The 19,555-nt window shown below is 40.3% G+C and overlaps 1 protein-coding gene across 4 annotated transcripts in view; it reads right to left on the bottom strand.

Moving 5' to 3' along the window:
• LOC126298440 (proteoglycan 4-like) overlaps nt 1-19,555 on the bottom strand; it is a 371,748-nt gene that overhangs the window by 90,801 nt on the left and 261,392 nt on the right. For all 4 annotated transcript variants that reach the window (XR_007552609.1, XR_007552608.1, XM_049989767.1 and 1 more), the window contains exons 3-4: nt 12,851-12,963; nt 7,639-7,863 (exon numbers count right to left, since the gene is read on the bottom strand). Coding sequence is in view for 2 of the 4 variants with exons in the window: in XM_049989767.1 (XP_049845724.1) it covers nt 7,639-7,863; nt 12,851-12,963 (338 nt within the window). In the remaining 2 variants the exon portion in view is untranslated. The remainder of the gene's footprint in view (nt 1-7,638; nt 7,864-12,850; nt 12,964-19,555) is intronic.

Below are 19,555 nucleotides of genomic sequence, written 5' to 3'. Positions count from 1 at the left end.
GGATGGGCCACGATTCGTGCTTATGTAGCTCAGTCAGTAGAGCACTTGGCCATGAAAGGCAAAGGACCCGAATTTGAGTCTCAGTTCAGCACATGGTTTTACTCTGCAAGAAGTTTCTTATCGGCACACACTACACTGAAGGGTGAAAATTTCAATCTGGGAAAATCCCCCAGGCCATGTCACTGCAATATCCTTTCTTCCAGGACTGTTATTCTTGCAAGTTTTGCAGGAGAGCTTCTGCAAAGTTTGGAAGGTAGGAAATAGGCACTGGAAGAAGTTAAGCTGTGAGGATGGGTTGTGGATCATGCTTGGGTAGCTCAGTCAGTAGAGCACTTGGCCACAAAAGGCAATGGTCCTGAGTTCTAGTCTCAGTCTGGCACACAGTTTTAATCTGCTAGGAAGTTTCATATCAGCACACACTCCACTGCAGAGTGAAAATTTCATTCTGTGAACAATGAAACATTAACACTATACTTTCACAGAGCACAAAATGTAAATGTATAATATCCAAGTGTCCCCATTAATAACCAACCTGCAGTAAACAGTAAGGAAACTGAATTCTAGGACAAGTGGATTCAGAGTAGCATGAAGTGGGACACGCATATGGCACATGTTAACTCAAACATGAATGAAGGAAAGCCCCACAAATGAGAAAACAGTTGTTCACACATAAAATATAGAATCATATTCTGGAGCAATTTTCCTGCAGTAATGAGTAATTTTACAATACAAGAATCATTATTTGTAAGAGCATTGATATGGGCCTTTGTTGAAAAAATTAACCATTCATCCATTGACTTGACATACATCCATGAGTGCCCATACCCAGTAACAAGGGGGACCCTCTACCCCCCCCCCCCCCTCCCTCACCCCTCACCTAGCTCTCAGGGGAGGAAAAAATGTAGTGTAGTCAGGTGACTTTCTTTCAAGAAAATGATATAAAAGTTGGGTTTATGATGTTTTTAACAGGGTTGGAACTGGAACATTTTTATGGCTGCTTACAAGTAGACTTTCATCTTCCAGAAGATGATGATTGATGATGATGATGACAACACAACAACACCTAGTCATCTTGAGGCAGGAAAAATCCCTGGCACCATCGGGAATCGAACCCAGGACCCCGTGCTTGGGAAGCGAGAACACTACCGCGAGACCACGAGCAGCGGACGTCATCTTCCAACATATTAAAAATACTCCATACCTCCAGATCTATGCCTGCTACTAACTATAGTATGCGTGCACTTGAGTACACCTAGGAAACATTAATGGACCAATGAAGTAAAATACAACAACTGAACATTATTTACTTTTTTTCTACAGCAATAATGTGGCTGTGACACTGCCTGAGGGATCTAAATTTTAAGGTTTCCCTGGAGTATGTAACCCAAATGATCATACTCTTTAAGGACCTTGAAAATACATTTGAAGGGAGTAAAAAGGCATGGGAAGGAAGGATAAGGACCTATCCTATCAACAATGATGTCATTAGAGATGGAACATAAGATTGTATTTGGAATGGATGGGAAAGAAAACTGACCACACACATTTAAAAGAACCATTACAGCATTCATCTTAAGCCATTCAGATAAATTACAAAAATCTGAAATCTGGAGGGATGGAAGTGGATTTCAACTGTTGCCTTCCCAAATATTAGTCCAGTGTCTTACAACTGTAACACTTTGCATTGTTTGAGCATGTAGATTGCCCCTGCACCAGAGAAGCCAGAGACCAAAAAAAGTCCTACAAGAAGAATGTGAACATAATAGAAAAAGTATATGAGAAGCTGCACATAAATAGCATTAACACAAAGTTGAATAACATAAAATTAAAGGTAGCAATGAATGAGAGCTTCTCACAGAAAAAGATGGAGCCAACAGTTAACTTGATAGGTTTGTCCACATGCAGAAAACGAAGATGAGGTACATAAGAAAACGTGGTCATCATACACTCTAAGACAAAAAATTGATTCAACACTAATTATCCAAATGGGATGGAAATCAGTAGATGTTATGTGGACAGCATCCTGCTTTCTGTAATTTGCTTCATTACACATTCTGTTAAAATGACAAGTTCGAAGGGCTGTGTTTTGTCACTGTTAGTTATTCTTGCAGTACATGTTGCTATCAGCTGGACATATTTCCCATTTGTGAATTTCAGGTCATCACTTTTGAATTCTTCAATCTGTCAGCGCAGCTACTGAGTTGCACTTGAGTTATAAAACACAGATAATGATGATTGCTGCAAGACCTTAATTCAAAGAAACCGTCACTGAATTACTAACAGAAATACTGTTCTGTAATATCATGATTAAACTGACAAAGTGTATTTTAGGAACTATCATAATTGTAGGCATCACATTACTGTAGCAGAAAGAATGGTGTGAAACCTATAGTGTTGTGCTTCAAGCACCACTTTAATTCCTCTGCAGTTGTGAGCACCTTCACCAGAAGTGTGAGATTTTGTTGGCTTCTATCCTTTTCAGCTTCATGATGTGGCATAGGATCAAAACATTTTGTAGGTATCATTGTGTCACTTCCCCATAATGTTGGGTCCTGTTCTTAAATAGAGCTTTTGCTAAGTGGATTTGCTGCTGCTTGTCACCAAATATTTTCTTCAGTTCAGCCTAGAATTTGTCCAAACTATTGAGCTTGTCCTCTTTGTTCTTGAGCTACTGCTAGGCCATGCCATTCAAGTAGAAATACACATTTACCAAACACATTATTTCATCCCTCCTGTTGCATTTGAAAACTCAGTTGAATCCTTTCAGCCATTTTGTCAGGTCTTGAGCAGCATCTCTAAAGAAATATGAAGGCTGTGTGAAGTTCAGTTGACTTAATGATGGCAAGGACCCCATTGCATGAATATATGGATGACATAAAAGATGTACTCCTTGTCTTATGATTCCTGTCCATGTAGGCAACAGGTTTGTGCTACCTAATTGGGGCCACAGTGATACAGACGTTTTGAAGTGCAATGCCATGTAATAATCACACTAAAGTCCAAATCCAAAAGCTCAGTAGTTAATGACATACAATTCTTACCACTCAGAGTACATTGATTAACACCACCAGTGTACCGTCAGAACAGAACTGATCTCCTGGATGGAGAACACAGTTTTTTTACATAAACATTGATTAGTCGTGAAAGCTTGTATTTATACAACCTTCAAATATTCCAGACCAACATTAAAAACATAAATATTTCAAGAACTTCCCACAAATAATAAATATGAGATAACACTACACCAGCTACAGAGGAACCACCCTCCAGAACAGCTGCTTTAACATTTTGTTCAACTCTATACTGGATAGAATCCAGCTGTTGGCAGAATGAGTGATTAGCAAATATGAGTGAAGTTCCAGAAAGGGCCATTCAACTGTGGACAGTATCTACATTATGTGATCAAAAGTATCCGGACACTTGGCTGAAAATGACTTACAAGTTTGTGGCACTCTCCATCGGTAATGCTGGAATTCAGTATGGTGTTGGCCCACCCTTAGCCTTGATGACAGCTTTCACTCTCGCAGGCATATGTTCAATCAGGTGCTGGAAGGTTTCTTGGGGAATGGTAGCCCGTTCTTCACGGAGTGCTCCACTGAGGAGATGTATCAATGTTGGTCGGAAAGGACTGGCACAAAGTCAGCATTCCAAAACATCCCAAAGGTGTTCTATAGGCTCTGTGCAGGCCAGTCCATTACATGGATGTTATTGTTGAGTGACCACTACACCACAGGCCATGTATTACGAACAGGTGCCGAATTGTGTTGAAAAGTGCAATCACCATCCCTGAATTGCTCTTCAGCAGTGGGAAGCGAGAAGGTGCTTAAACATCAATGTAGGCCTGTGATGTGATAGAGCCATGCAAAACAACAAGGGTTGCAAACTCACTCCATGAAAAACATGACCACTCCATAACACCACTGCCTCCAAATTTTTCTGTTGGCACTACACATGCTGGCAGATGACAATCATGGGGCATTTGCCATACCCACACACTGCCATCGGATCACCGCATTGTGTACCATGCTTCGTAACTCCACACAACATTTTTCCACTGTTCAATTGTCTAATGTTTACGCTCCTTACACCAAGTTAAGTGTCATTTGGCATTTACTGGTGTGATGTGTGGCTTATGAGCTGCTACTCAACCATGAAAACCATGTTTTCTCACCTCCCTCCTAACTGTCATAGTACTTGCAGTGGATCCTGATGCAGTTTGGAGTTCCTGTGTGACGTTCTCGATGGATGTCTGCCTATTACATATTACAACTCTCTTGAACTGTTGGCAGTCTCTGTCAATCAAGAGATGAGCTCAGCTTGTACACTCGTTTGTGCTGTACATGTCCCTTCAGATATTCACTTCACTGTCACATTGGAAACAGTGGACCGAGGGATGTTTAAGCATATGAAAATCTCGTGTACAGACGTATGACCCAAGTGATGACCACGTTCAAAGTCTGAGTTCCGCAGAACACTACATTCTGCTCTCTCACAATGTATAATGACTACTGAGGTCGCTCATGTGGAGTAGCTGGCAGCACAATGCACCTAATACAAAAATGTTTTTGGGGGTGTCCAGATACTTTTGATCATAGTGTATGTACTGTGACAGCTCATAAGGAAGATGTGGGGATATGGTAAAGAATTCATGTGCTCTGCAGACACTATAAGCAGGCATACACCATGACAGCCTGATGAATTCCACAGAGTTTGGAATACTGAAAAAACTAGTCAGCCTAGTTCAAGTTTCTCTCTCTGATATAAAAGGCAAAGTGAAGCTTTGGAACCAGGTCATGGAAAGCTTTAACATAAAGACAGGATTGAGACAAAGCAAATGGTGTATCATTAATGTTGTTCAAACTGTCACTCAAAGAGTTAAAGAGGGAATCTTTCCATAAGAATTTGGAAATACCAAGGTAGAGGGTGAGAACATCACAAATCTCACATGTAGATGATGCTTCCCTGTTGTCCAGATCCAAGGAAGAACTGATGATGGTGAGTGACTGTGTGGCAGCAGCAGTGAGCAATTTGGCCACATTGTGAATGAATTAAAGACCAAGTATCTGGTGAAGAGCAGGACTCATGCCTATTCAAGAGATCAGTTTAGCCTCTGATAGCAGGAACCTAATCCTACAATGGTTTTCATAAGACTAAATATCTGTGGCTGATCTTTACAGAGAACACAAGGTGCGAGGCAGAAACCAAAGCTAGGTCTGAAGCTGCAAACCAATCCCATTTCAGTCCGAATAATTTTTAAATGGCACAGTCTCTCAAGAAATTTCACACACTAGCTGTACAAAACAACACTGATCCAACCCATAAAGCTATATGATATCAAAACGCAAAGTGTCCAGAAAAATACTTAACTAATCTTCTCATTCTTGAGCAGAAAATCTTAAGGAAGATCTATGGTCTGGTTCAATATGAGATCACTGGGGAATCAAGGATCTAGCATAATCATGACTTGGATGAGATCTACAACAGACAAAACATTGTGGGAAGATGACAACAAAACAGTGTGTATGGGCAGGGCATGTTGCTTGGGTGGATAAAATCAGTGACCTTCGAAATCCATGGATTTTACTCCCCGCACAAGAAGACTATTAGACAGATAAAAGAAAAGAAGGAGAGATGGAATCCATGAGGACTTGCTGCAGATTGGCATAGAAGGTTAGTGGTGACAGAAAGCAGGAAATAGAATCCAGTGGAAGAGCAGCCTTGTAGTTGCGTGTGGCCCACTGTGCCTGATTGCATAAAGTGTGTAAGTACCAGGTGATCAAAAAGTCAGTATAAATTTGAAAACTTAATAAACCACAGAATAATGTAGATAGAGAGGTAAAAATTGGCAGACATGATGGAAATGACATGGGGTTTTATTAGAACAAAAACATAGTTCACAAAACGTCCGACAGATCTCTTGCACGCGTCGTTTGGTGATGATTGTGTACCCAGTCATCACTTTCGTCATGCTTGGACTCCTAGATCCCCAGACCTCTGTCCGTGCGATTATTGGCTTTGGGGTTACCTGAAGTCACAAGTGTATTGTGATCGGCCGACATCTCTATGGATGCTGGAAGACAACATTATTCCTCAACTACAGCTGTTGTTGAGGAATGATGGTGGACATATTGAGCATTTCCTGTAAAGATCATCATCTTTGCTTTGTCTTCCTTTGTTATGCTAATTATTGCTATTCTGATCATATGAAGCGCCATCTGTCGGACATTTTTTGAACTTTTGTATTTTTAGGTTCTAATAAAACTCCATGTCATTCCAAGCATGCATGTCAATTTGTACCTCTTTATCTACTTTATTCCACGATTTATTCAGTTTTCAAATTTATACTGACTTTTTGATCACATGGTACAATTAAAAAGTAGATTCACATGTCTACAGGCAATATGATACTATTTGTACTATTCAATAATATCTGAAGGACCACTTTAAAGCTTCAAAGCTGTGGATTTTGAAAACTAGTGGCAAGCTGAAGCTTTGCCGTGATCTATGAGGCATGCTCAGATTGCCTAAATATTAGTACACTTCCAATGATAGAAAGAGATCTGGAATTAAATACCACACCAGTAAACAGTTTGAACTTGTCACATGCTCGTGGTTTACAGGCTCTGTGCTGAACAATCCAAGATTTTGGTGCTCATAAACTACAAATTAGTTGCTACTTAACATAGTTAATTATATGTGCTGCATCCTGCTACTAGGGTGTCAGAATGTGTGTGGGCCAAGTGTAGTGTCGTCACGCTTGTGTACGGCCAAAGGTATCAGTGTAGGCTGGCAACTACAGGTTGCCTGTATGGAGCATGCACACAGCACAATCTCTGCCACACCATCTACCAGTGACATGCACATATACATATGCGGAGCAGTGTTGACTCGCTGTCACAACGATCTTTTAATTTGTGGTACTCACATCACTTCTATCACTTATGTTGCACCTTTGCGTCATTACATGTGGAGTCACAAGAGGCTTATTTGGGTTATTGTTCAGAGGGTTATGAATAAAGCAATATTTGTGTTACTTGGATCAGTTTGTTTTTTACTTGATTACTACAGGAATTGTCTGGTTCCTTCAATCCCACAAACCAACCAACCAACCAACCAACTACATGAATCGTGACACATTTGGAATGGTTTCCGCATGTGCAGTCTTTCAGCCTTTAATTGTGGTTGCATCACGTTCAGTCATTATGGACACCACACCATCGGCCCTGAACAAACAACTTACTTCAGCACTGATCACTTTGTTTGCTTCCATTAACAGGCAGGGTATCTTTCTACTGTTCTATCCACCCACTTTTCCTATAATTCTTTTGTCTTGTCACATGTGTATTGATGACAGGCTTATTTCTATTATTGTTCAGAGGTTTATGAATACAACCATATTTGCGTCACTTTGATTGGTTTGTTGTATTATTTGGTTACTACAGATGACTATTTAATCTCTTAATTATTTTTATTGTCATGCTGAACATAAGGGGCCCTCCCTCTGTTTGCAGATGATTAACTTTCATTCACAATTAATTAAGTTAAACACTAAAAATTGGTTTCATTTGGAGCTATTGGCAGTCAAGGTGAAACATGATATTAGAAAATGTGGACTTTTATAATAAATATGATAATTACCTGGCATTTATGAGGAACACTAGCATAGAAACCATCATGTAAACCATCACATTTGAAGTCCAGTTCATCTGGCACACGGTCATAGAATGGGTAGTCTGTTAAATTATAGCCATTGAGTTCACGGGGAAGGTTTGGATCATGGATGTAGTCTATCTGAGGGATGCCTGTTAGAGGTGAGCGTGTACTTCCATTAACTGGTGGTTCTGTTGATTCCCCTTCCTGCACCTGCCAAAAGAAAGAACTTATTTTTGTTTATGTAATACTTAACATTTTATCTTGAACGGATAAATTTGTTTCAGGCTTATATTAAAAAAGGTGCAGTAAACTAAACAAATTATAAAAAATATTATATATTGATAACATATTTAAAATATTCATTTAATATTTAATCTTATTTTTTATAAGGACTGACAAGATAAACATAAAGTATTTAGGTTGTATCAGGTTGTGTGGGTAGAGGGAGAGAGAGGTGGGTGGCAGGAAGAAAGGTTGGAGATGGGTAGCTAGTGGTTTGGAGGGATGCAGCAGGTTTGCTGACTAGGACTGTGAGAAGGCAGGGTGGCAGGGGCATGGGTTGGACAACTGATACATGGGTACTGGATCTGGTATGGTGTAGCACACAATGAAGGTAATATGAAGAGGTGGATTAGCAAATGGAGGCTACACAGGGAAGATAAAACTGTTTGATGTTGGGTGTGGGGACAGTGGGTTATTGGATACTGAGGGCAAGAGGGTTACAGGAGGAAAGGATGTGCTGTAAGAATTACTCCCATCTTCTTTGTTAAGAAAAGCTGATGCTGGAGGAAACATTTCAGATGGCCTGCATTGTAAAGCAGCCATTGATCTTGAGCATGATGTGCTTAATTATTTCTTGTGCTGCTGTGTGGTTAACATTTTTCTTTGTGACAGTTTGGCAGTGTCCATTCATTGTGGTGGACAGCTGGTTGATTGTAATACCAACATAAAAAGCTGTGCAGTGATTGCAGGTGGTATGTGATATTGCTGCTTTCACAGGTGGTGCCACCTCTGGTGGGATAGGATAAGACTGTGATAGAACTGGAATAGGAAGTAGGTTGATTGGGCAGGTATTTCTTCTGTCACCCCATCCACACCAAAAAATTGCTCTCCTACAGCATGACTACCCCTGGATGGTGTACATGTAACTACAAGAATCACATTGCCAACTGTGCTGAAGGTCTCACGAGGGCCACCACAGACAGGTACTACTTAGATTTCCTGTTCCATATTCCCACAAATCTCTAATCCTCCCACCACCCTCAAGAACCAAAAACTTGAAAGGAGTGTGCTGTCCTTATCACCCAGTGTCACCTGGGACTGGAACAACTGAACCATATTTTTGACCAGGGCTTTATCACCATCATGTCCAAAAATGAGGCATATCCTAAACAAGATCCTTCCCACCCCTTCTAATGTGGTATTCCATCACCCACCCAATCTACACAGCACCTTGGTCCATCCCTATGTCACTCCAACTTCCAACCCCCTGCCACAGCAGTTCTATCCCTGTGGAAGAGAAAGGTGCAATACCTACATAATCCACCAATCCAGCACTGTCCACTCCAGTCCTGTCCGAGCCTTGTCCTATACCATTAGAGGCACAGCCACCCTTGAAAATAGCCATGTCATCTACCATCTCTGCCCCAGTCACTGTTCAGCTTTTAATGTCAGTATGAGAACCAACCATCTCTCCATCAGAATGAATGGCCAATGCCAAACTGTGGTTGCAGGTTTGTTTCACTCACAGAAAAGGATCAAGGAAATGTTGAAAAATCCACTGTGGCATTTACATGAAGACAGATGAAAATTATCCCACAAAAGTCTAGATATAAAATTTCAAGAACGAGTGTTAAGTGAAAAGCCTGTTTACATAATGTCAAGGACCAGTATTAACAGAAGAGGCTAGAGATATTCTTTAGCCCCTATGAATATCACTGATCAAGGGACTATGCAGGGTAAAGTACATTAACCACAGTATGCACAGAGTTGTTTAAGCAGTCATTCAACTCACTCTCCATATGTTATTGCAATGGGAAGAAAACCGAACACGTGGTACAATGTTAAGTGTTATAGCCCTGTACATGACACTAATATCTGCCGCAGCACCAGGATGCTGGTTCGCAGCAACAGTTCAAATATTCCACCAACAATATCAACTGTTTGCTTGTATGTGGGAGAAGAATAAACTTTGTGGTTCATTGTGAGCGTGCTGTTGATTGTGTTTTACAGAATGATACAATTGGTGACAAGTGTGGTGCTCACTTCTGCTTGCTCAGTCTATTTGGTTGTTCCTTCAGTTCTTTTGTCCATGGAGCATGTGCTCCAATCCCTCCTTGAGCAGCAACAGGCTCTTACTGTTGCTATCACGAACTTGTCGATCACATTGATTATGCACGCTTCCCGCTTCCATCCCTTGGCATGCCCGCCACTCCTCCTTTCTTACACTGATGCATCCAAATACTGGGTGCCTTACAAGAAGCATCTTCAGGAACACTTAATTGATTTTCATGTCAATAATGAAAACACGAGAAAGGCTTTGTTGTTGTGCCAGTTAGTCCCACTCCAGGAACTTGTGTCACTTTTGTTTGACTAAATGTGTAAATAGTTGCTAAATCATCACTGCAAACACATTCATGTCATTGCAGCATGTTTAGAGTTCTATTGTTGTCAAACAGCCTCACCAGTCCTTCCATCGATGATACCATCATTGGTTCACTCCTGACATGGTGTGTGAATCCATCTTTGGCTTTCAAGGTATCTCATGATGCTGGAGATAATACAGGAGGCTCAATGTGACATTGCCGTGGTGGCTCCTGTTCCGTGTCATCGAATGTCAATCAGTGTCACGAGGGGGGGGGGGGGGGGGGGGGAGGGGAGGATGACATGGCAGCAGCACAAACACAGGCTCTGCACTGGACAGTGATGTGGTAAATAACAACAACCACAGCAACGGCAGTGCTCTGCACTTCCATCTTGCCCATACTGTTTCATGCAACATGAAAGGGCTGCTTGACCTAAGCACTGGGCAACTAAAAACAATTGTAGGAAAAAAGGACGTATAGTGCCTGTGTGTCATTCCCAGCCCCCTCATGCAAACATGGACATGGATGTTAACTGTATGTCTCCAATGCTTATGAATCATAACACACTGTTTATCAAAGTGAAGTGCTCAGACTACAAGCAGGCACAGACACAGCTGTGACTTTACTGAACTCACGAACTTATGTGGATTTAGGATCTCTGGCATTATCTCCAGTTAATGTTTTGTGGGTTGCAACAAGCAGCATATTCCTATTTTGGCTTGCACTATGTATAAATCTGTGGTTCAGTCCTTCACTTTTTTTAGTAGTAGATCACACTGGCAAAGCAAATTTGTTCAGTCTTGATGCTTTCAACGGTTTGATTTTTCCATCTTAGATACGGTGCATCTCATTTCCAACCAGGTCCTTACCAGCAGTTAGATTCTCTGTGTTCCAAGTTCTTGTCTCTCTTTGCAGAGTGGTTAGGTTGTGCTACTAATTTTGCAACCCACATTACCCTCAAACCTACAGCGCAGGTGCACTTTTTCCACGTGTGCTCTATTCCAGTGGCTTTGCGTCATCAAGTGAAATCAGAATTGGACAGGCTGGCATCATGGGGGTCATACAACCTGTTACATTGAGTGAGTGGTCTACTTCCCTCCGGATTGTTAAAAAACTTACTGGTCAGCTTCGTCTCTGTGGTGACCTTTAAGTTTCAGTTAACACTCAATCTATCATTTCCACCTACCCTTTGCCTCATCCAGGCAAGTTATTGGCTAAACTCGCACCAGAGGCCAGACCCCCCCCCCCCCCCCCCAAAAAAAAAAAAAAAAAAAAAAAAATTAGAAATTTACAGTTTCCATTCAATGAAGTTTCTAAACTTCTCCTTATGATTAACATGGTATTTTGATTGCACCAATATCAGCATCTTTCGTTCAGAGTGGCAAGCACCCTGCCGACAGCTGGACGGCTACTGTGCTAAGGCAACCACTCATGAGAAGTGGTAAATCCGGATTTGAATCCTGGTCTGGCACAAATTTTCAACTTCTCTCACTGATCTATTCCAGTGTGTACTAGCAGCCACTGAGTGTCTTTCCACTGATTCATAAAATGTAAGTGTGTTATCCATTGGGGTGAAATCTTAATTCGACTGATGAGAAACTCACCTGACTACCAAACTTTTTTCCAATGAACTTCTTGCAAATACCTCATTTCCTGATTTCATGACTGGAGCTGAACTCAATTGTTGGAAAATACCTTCCATCTATACGTGATACTGAGAAGATTCTTTTGGGCTACACATATTTAAAGAGGCATTTTGGAAAACATTAAATAACAAAATACAGATACATGAAACACATGTTTCCTTTACAGACACCATCTTTCAAATTTCTTATTCAACATAGTTCAGAGGAAATCATTGTCCTTCATATGGCAGTTATTTCAGATATTGTAGTGACGAGTTTCTCCTGAGAATGTCAAACTATTTTTTTGACTGCACAGGGAGAAATGACCATCTTAATAAAATATGTAGGTGTTCTTTTTTCCAAATGCTATCTGAGACAGAAATGGTTCAGAAATAGACACACATGGTTCTGTCAACCCTCTGACAAACACTTAAGTGTTAATTGTGGAGTAATCATATAGGTGTGGATGTCAGTGGATGAGGAAGTCCATTTATCAAATGAGCAAAAAATTAAGAATGTAATTTTGTCATCTTTAGGAGTGTAGTAATGTTTTTGAGTTCTTCACACATGTTTGACACAAAACATTGCTCAGTTTGATATAGTAGTAACCTTTGATGAAATAATACTCAGCTTACTTGTTTTTTCATGCCTGTGTCGAAAAATATATTCAGCAACTACCATACATGGAACTGCTGACAACAATGGTAACTGCATTTTAGCCCTTTTTAAAAATATTTTGGCTACGAGTATCTTACAATTCTTGAAGACATGGAACGTAGGCAACTAACTTAACAACTAAATCTTAAAGGTTTTCCGAGTGATCTACAATAAATGGTTCATTAATTTGTGTCTTTTACTCTCACTACCAGTATCATTAAATAGAACTAAAATGCAGTATCAAATTACAATTGTGTGAATGAACAGGCATAAAATTTCTCTCTTCATGGTAACCTATGTAATGTGACCATAAAATCAGTACAAACTTACTTCATCAAGGGGTGTGTCAGTTGGCGGAGCTTCAGTAGACTTTGGTTTCACCTTTCCGAGGACAAGCGCCGTTGCTTTGAGTCCGTCTACAGCCACCACAACAGCTAACAGACCTGTAAATGAGACAATCATTAGTTTGCAGTCCTCTGCATGTATGTATGAGATGATCTTAAACATAAGATCTATTGCCTGAGATCTAGAAGCCTACTTTTGGAACTAGTGTCATAGTGGTATTATCGCATTTTTTCCTTACAGAAGTCTCTTTGTTCTTTCACTTTCATGGAGAGTCAGTGGAACCTATATTCCTTTCTCCGAGGGCATAGTGTTTTACTGTGTCTATATGTTACAACTATACTGAAAATGTTCGGTTCACATTAAGTCCAGTTCTGATAAAAATTAAACATATTGCATCAGCTGTTAATATCAAAATGACACTGTCTGCTGCTGTGATAGAGGTTTGGCCTGTGATAGACATATTGCCAATTGCATGCAGTTACTGGTACCCCAGGCGATCACTGGCATTGTACCAAAGTCCTCTTCTTTGGCAGTCAGGTTCATTTACTTTGGTGCTAGGACAGATATTTGTGATCTTGTTTTATCAATATGTAGACTGAGTCAGCCCAAAGAAATATTGCTTATAATGTGCTTCATGCAACACTCAATGTCAATGGAAAATTGCTGTTTGTTTTTTGCTACCAAGTCCGGACAGTACCAGAGTAGTGGCGAGGTGGTAGTTCGAGGTACTTTGACGAACACTCGCCAGTCAATACACAGACAGCGAAATCGGACTGCATTCACTGTAAAGACGCTTTGTCTGTCAAAATTGCATCAGTAAATTGTATTCATAGCAAAGTTCCCTAATTTACTGCCGTCCAGGAAAACCAAAATATTATTGGGCCCAAGAGCTGGCTGATACATGAAACAGAAATCTATGAGATACTTAGCGAGTCATGGAAAATAAATTGAAAAGACAGATTGGAGTGTGTTCATTGCAGTTGGCAAAAATATTGTCTCTGCTGAAGTCATGTTTAACAGGTCTAGGCAAAACAAGCTTAATTGTTGGATGTTTTTACTGGCCACCCGATTCCACAATGACTATTCTAGAATCATTCGAAGAAAGTCTACAGTCAACAGCGTGTAAATACCTATATCATGTGATACTAGTTGACTTTAACCTACGTAGTATAGACTGGTCTATGGTTTCATTGTAGGGGGTAGAGATTGGTAGTCTTGTGAAGTACTTTTGGGCCTTTTTCCAAAAACTGTCTTGTTCAGGTAGTTTGGCAGCCCACATGCAATAGAAATATCTTAGATCACATACTTGTAGTGTATGTCATTGCAGCAGGTCGAGGGACACATTTATTTTCACAGGTAGAAGCTAGGAAGTACAGGGCAGGAGAATTCAGGTAAAATTATAATAAAAAAAAGAGAGATCATCAGCTTTTAATTACAACACATTTCCTTTTATTTGCAATTACTAATTTATGAGCAGAAAATAAAATTTTATTTTTATTATACATCATGCCAAAACCAAGGTGGAGTAGCTGCCTTAAACAACAAGATTCAGATTCTGTTTTACTTTCTGTAATTTTGGAAAGTTTATACAATTTGTAATTCATGTACTAGGATATATTTAATTCGGTGTGTAATATTTTACAGAAATATAATTCATTTAAGTAACATTTCTTAAAACTGCACAGAAAAAATTAAGTGGAATTTTATATGTTTATTCAGCAGGGTGAAAGGCATGTGTTACAATTACATGCGTCTGTATTTAATTGAGTATCAAAAGAGGTCAACAGCACTTCTGCTATCGTGTCTTTGGATAAACAAGTAATGTAACTGTTGTTTATTAATGTGTGTCTTTTACAGGGCCAACATTGTGTAATAAATGAAATGATATGTGTAGTGTTAAATCTTTCAACAAAAAACAAGTAAATTTAACAGTCAAAGTAGTCTAGTGGTGTGCTATTTGGGCAATGACATCTATTAACAGGAGCAGAAAAAATTAAGAGTAACCAAAGCTCCAGCAGCGACCTGGTATTACAGCTGCACAGGTGCAAAAACAGGTTCAGTTCTTGAGGATCAAGTTATAGTTTTTCCACTGTCACTCATCCAAACCCCCACAAAACAATTTGCAATCAGCTTTACATTCAAAACAGCACACCGAGGATTTTATTAATAATAACTGTAGCACACAATATATTTTAACACAGTAATTGGTTTACATCAGTGGGTTCGCAACTGTTGCTGCATGTCAGTAGCAGGCATATTCCACTCCATGGGCTGGCACATGAGACAGTGCAAGTCAGATAAAGAAGAAGCAGCGAAGATATCTTTACATATATGACAAGTGATATATGTCTAAGTATCGCACTAAAATACTTTGGGGTTGTTATATCGAACTGGCATATAAAACGATATTTCCATTGGCACTGGGCTTGGCATGAACATGCAATGGACCATATTTGTTTGGGATTACAAATATAACTTATACAATAAAAACAGAGAAAATCCCTGCCACACAATTCTTAGGAGAGACAAACGAATAGGCCACACACTAATGAACTGGAACAGAGAATTGCAGATACAGAATTCAGTCAGGGAAGTACAATTGAGATCTATATTTATAATTGAGGTATAATACGGTGTGGGACTGAGGTTACAGGGTGAATCAGATTCACGTTGTGGGTAGTAACAATCTCGACACCCGTTTGAGTATAGCTGAATTTCTATAATTTTACAACTGTGATCATCAAACGAAGTGTATGCTGGAGCAAGGAATGTGTTTCTCAACTCTTATTGGAACTTGTGTGCTAAGAATTTTGGGAGTAAGACTCTCTGCGATTAACAGCGTATTTTTGTAAGCGCATTCGGCTGAATCGGGAAGTAGAACATGTCCGCAACACCCTCGACCTGGCTGGACCAATCTTCCTGGGACTATTATCCCCCCCCCCCCCCCCACCTTCCCCCCGTCCCGCCCCAGAAAACCGATAGAGTCTAACTAAACTTCAGAATGAAACAATTTTCTTTGAACGCTTATTTTTAACTCGATAAATGACATTTAGGTTTCATAGGCGTTATTAAACTACAAACTACTGACTAAATGAGAACAATTGGAAACACTTTTCTCTAAGAATCCCTTTTTTTATATAGAATTATGAAGCAGTTCTCAGTGCATTACGAGTCCCACCTACAACTCCTTCTCAGAAAAGAAGGCTAACTACCCACGTTAAAGGTATGGACAAATCTAGAAAATTTTTCCATGAGGAATCAAAACTCTAAAATGGCCAGTTTTTCATGTAACTGATTCGGAGAGTTTGAGAACGTGTCGGAAGTAATCAAAACTAACAGTATCAAAAATGACTGACGATTATCAACTTTGTAAGACAACTGTTATTGTGGAGCACTTTGAAACCAAAACGGCATGCATACTCTAATAGTGTATGAATTCTTTTGACATTATTGATATGAATAAGTATGAAATTATATTTAAGTCCAGGGTAACCAATGGCTTGAAAATATCAGAACAATATTTTCACAAAATATTCAGGGTGTTACAAAAAGGTACGGCCAAACTTTCAGGAAACATTCCTCACACACAAAGAAATAAAATATGTTATGTGGATGTGTGTCCGGAAACGCTTACTTACCATGTTAGAGCTCATTTTATTACTTCTCTTCAAATCACATTAATCATGGAATGGAAACACACAGCAAAAGAACGTACCTACGTGACTTCAAACACTTTGTTACAAGAAATGTTCAAAATGTCCTCCGTTAGCGAGGATACATGCATCCACCCTCCGTCGCATGGAATCTCTCAGCCCTGGAGAATGGCGTATTGTATCACAGCCGTCCACAATAAGAGCACGAAGAGTCTCTACATTTGGTACCGGGGTTGCGTAGACAAGAGCTTTCAAATGCCCCCATAAATGAAAGTCAAGAGCGTTGAGGTCAGGAGGGCGTGGAGACCATGGAATTGGTCCGCATCTACCAATCCATCGGTCACCGAACCTGTTGTTGAGAAGCGTACGAACTCTTCGACTGAAATGTGCAACAGCACAGGTTGAGTATCCCGTATGAAATCATGATAACGTGCTCCATTGAGCGTAGGGGGAAGAACGTGGGGCCCAATCAAGACATCACCAACAATGCCTCCCCAAACGTTCACAGAAAACCTGTGTTGATGACGTGTTGCACAATTGCGTGCGGATTCTCGTCAGCTCACACATATTGATTGTGAAAATTTACAATTTGATCACGCTGGAATGAAGCCTCATCCGTAAAGGGAAGATTTGCACTGTAATGAGGATTGACATTGTTGGATGAACCATTCGCCGAAGTGTATCCGTGGAGGCCAATCAGCTGCTTATAGTGCCTGCACACTCTGTACATGGTACGGAAACAACTGGTTCTCCTGTAGCACTCTCCATACAGTGACGTGGTCAACGTTACTTGTACAGCAGAAACTTCTCTGACGCTAACATTAGCGTTATCGTCAACTGCACGAAGAATTGCCTCCTCAATTGCAAGTGTCCTCGTCGTTCTAGGTTTTCCCCAGTCATTGGCTGGAATGTTCCGTTCTCCCTAAGACACCGATCAATTGCTTCGAACGTCTTCCTGTCGGGACACCTTCGTTCTGGAAATCTGTCTCGATACAAACGTACCGCGCCACGGCTATTGTCCCGTGCTAATCCATACATCAACTCCACATTTGTAAACATTGCACTGACTGGAAAACCCGAGCACTAACCTGTTGATGCTACGTACTGATGTTCTTGATGCTAGTACTGTAGAGCAATGAGTCGCATGTCAACACATGCACCGAAGTCAACATTACCTTCCTTCAATTGGGCCAACTGGCGGTGAATCGAGGAAGTACAGTACATACTGACGAAACTAAAATGAGCTCTAACATGGAAATTAAGCGTTTCCGGACACATGTCCACATAACATCTTTTCTTTATTTGTGTGTGAGGAATGTTTCCTGAATGTTTGGCCGTACCTTTTTGTAGCACCCTGTTTATTATATTTCAGTAATACTAGACTGACACTGAAATTAAAAATCTGAAACACAAAAATTCGGAACGATTGGGAATATCCTGTTGCATATCAACAAAAGTAAGCAATGAAAACTACCACTTTAATGTTCCACGACGTGTAGAAAGAGGGAATAGAATAAACTTTAAAAAACACTTCTTCACGTTTGGTGACATATAACACAACACTTTGTTTGCTTACGACGCTTCCCATTTAAGCACACTGATGGATTTATTCCATTACTTCTTTGTTTTCTATTTTTAATGAGAAGACGACAAAACTACAACATTCACCTGCTCCAAATGGAAGTGACTCAATGCGGCAGACGCCATATTTGTTTTCGCACGTTTAGCTGTTTTGTACTATAATTTACAGTATGTCGTTCCAAGGTAGCGGTGCATTGAAGATTTATCACAAAGACGTCACCCATATCATTAAATCTCAATTAGTGACGCATCATAGATTACGCCTTGAAGAGAAACGGTGATACCCAAGACAAAAGAACGAAAAAATTCCACTTTCGCGTAGCGTAATGGGCAACCTCCTGGATAACAGTGTCAGAGGGATTGGTATAGTAGGTGCATGTCTCACTATGTATTAACTTTTTTTTCATCTTAGTCACTATTAACACATTCTGGGACATTCTTCGGAATTTAATACAAATATGTTTTGCAATATTCGATGTTCATATTTCCATCTGATGAGAAAACGAAAAACGAAATAAATATTTGGCTGTATATTTCCGATTATGTGGCGATTTGCGAGTGTGTGACTAGACAGGAACCTAAGAGTACAGCTTAAATTGCTGCGAGTGAAACGAGAAACAATGACATTTGTAATTCCTCGCTTGTTACAAATGTTTGGCTTCTCAATTCTGAGTATGTTGCTTCTGTTTGGAACAGATGCGTGTTGTGGGTTTAACGTCTTGCCTTTTAATTTTTACTGGCATGGCTAAAGTTGAATAAAATATGTTTGGAAAGGTATATTTTTTGGTTGGTTGGAAGAAGCATAACCCAGGGCCAGCACTCTACCGGATGAATGTGGAAAATCTCCCAAAAACGACCACAAATTGGTCGGTAAAATCAACTTTTAACAGTCTAAGACTAAACCAAAGCAGGCCTCATCTCTTTGGCTTATAACACGCGGTATTAGCCGAGCAGTCTTAGGCGCCGCAGTCATGGACTGTGCGGCTGGTCCCGGCAAAGGTTCGAGACCTCCCTCGGGCATGGGTGTGTGTGTTTGACCTTAGGATAATTTAGGTTAAGTAGTGTGTAAGCTTCGGAAGTGGTGACCTTAGCAGTTAAGTCCCATAAGATTTCACACACATTTGAACATATGACATTATTGTGCTGTTGACCAGCTGGACTACAGAAGTCGTAGCTCTATTACTGCACTTGGAGCTCTGTTGAACTCCACAGAGTTTTAGGTCTCTATTCCTGGAGAGGACATCTTTTCGATCTTGAAATTTTCGACTGATGTATTTAACTCCCAAGATTAAGTGAAAAAAATGGTTCAAATGGCTCTGAGCACTATGGGACTCAACTGCTGTGGTCATCAGACCCTAGAACTTAGAACTACTTAAACCTAACTAACCTAAGGACATCACACACATCCATGCCCGATGCAGGATTCGAACCCGCGACCGTAGCAGTCGCACGGTTC

Source organism: Schistocerca gregaria, chromosome X (genome assembly GCF_023897955.1).
Source record: "Schistocerca gregaria isolate iqSchGreg1 chromosome X, iqSchGreg1.2, whole genome shotgun sequence".
Taxonomy (NCBI): domain Eukaryota; kingdom Metazoa; phylum Arthropoda; class Insecta; order Orthoptera; family Acrididae; genus Schistocerca; species Schistocerca gregaria.
The sequence above is the reverse complement of the archived record's forward strand: the minus strand, read 5'-3'. Positions and strand labels throughout refer to the sequence as shown.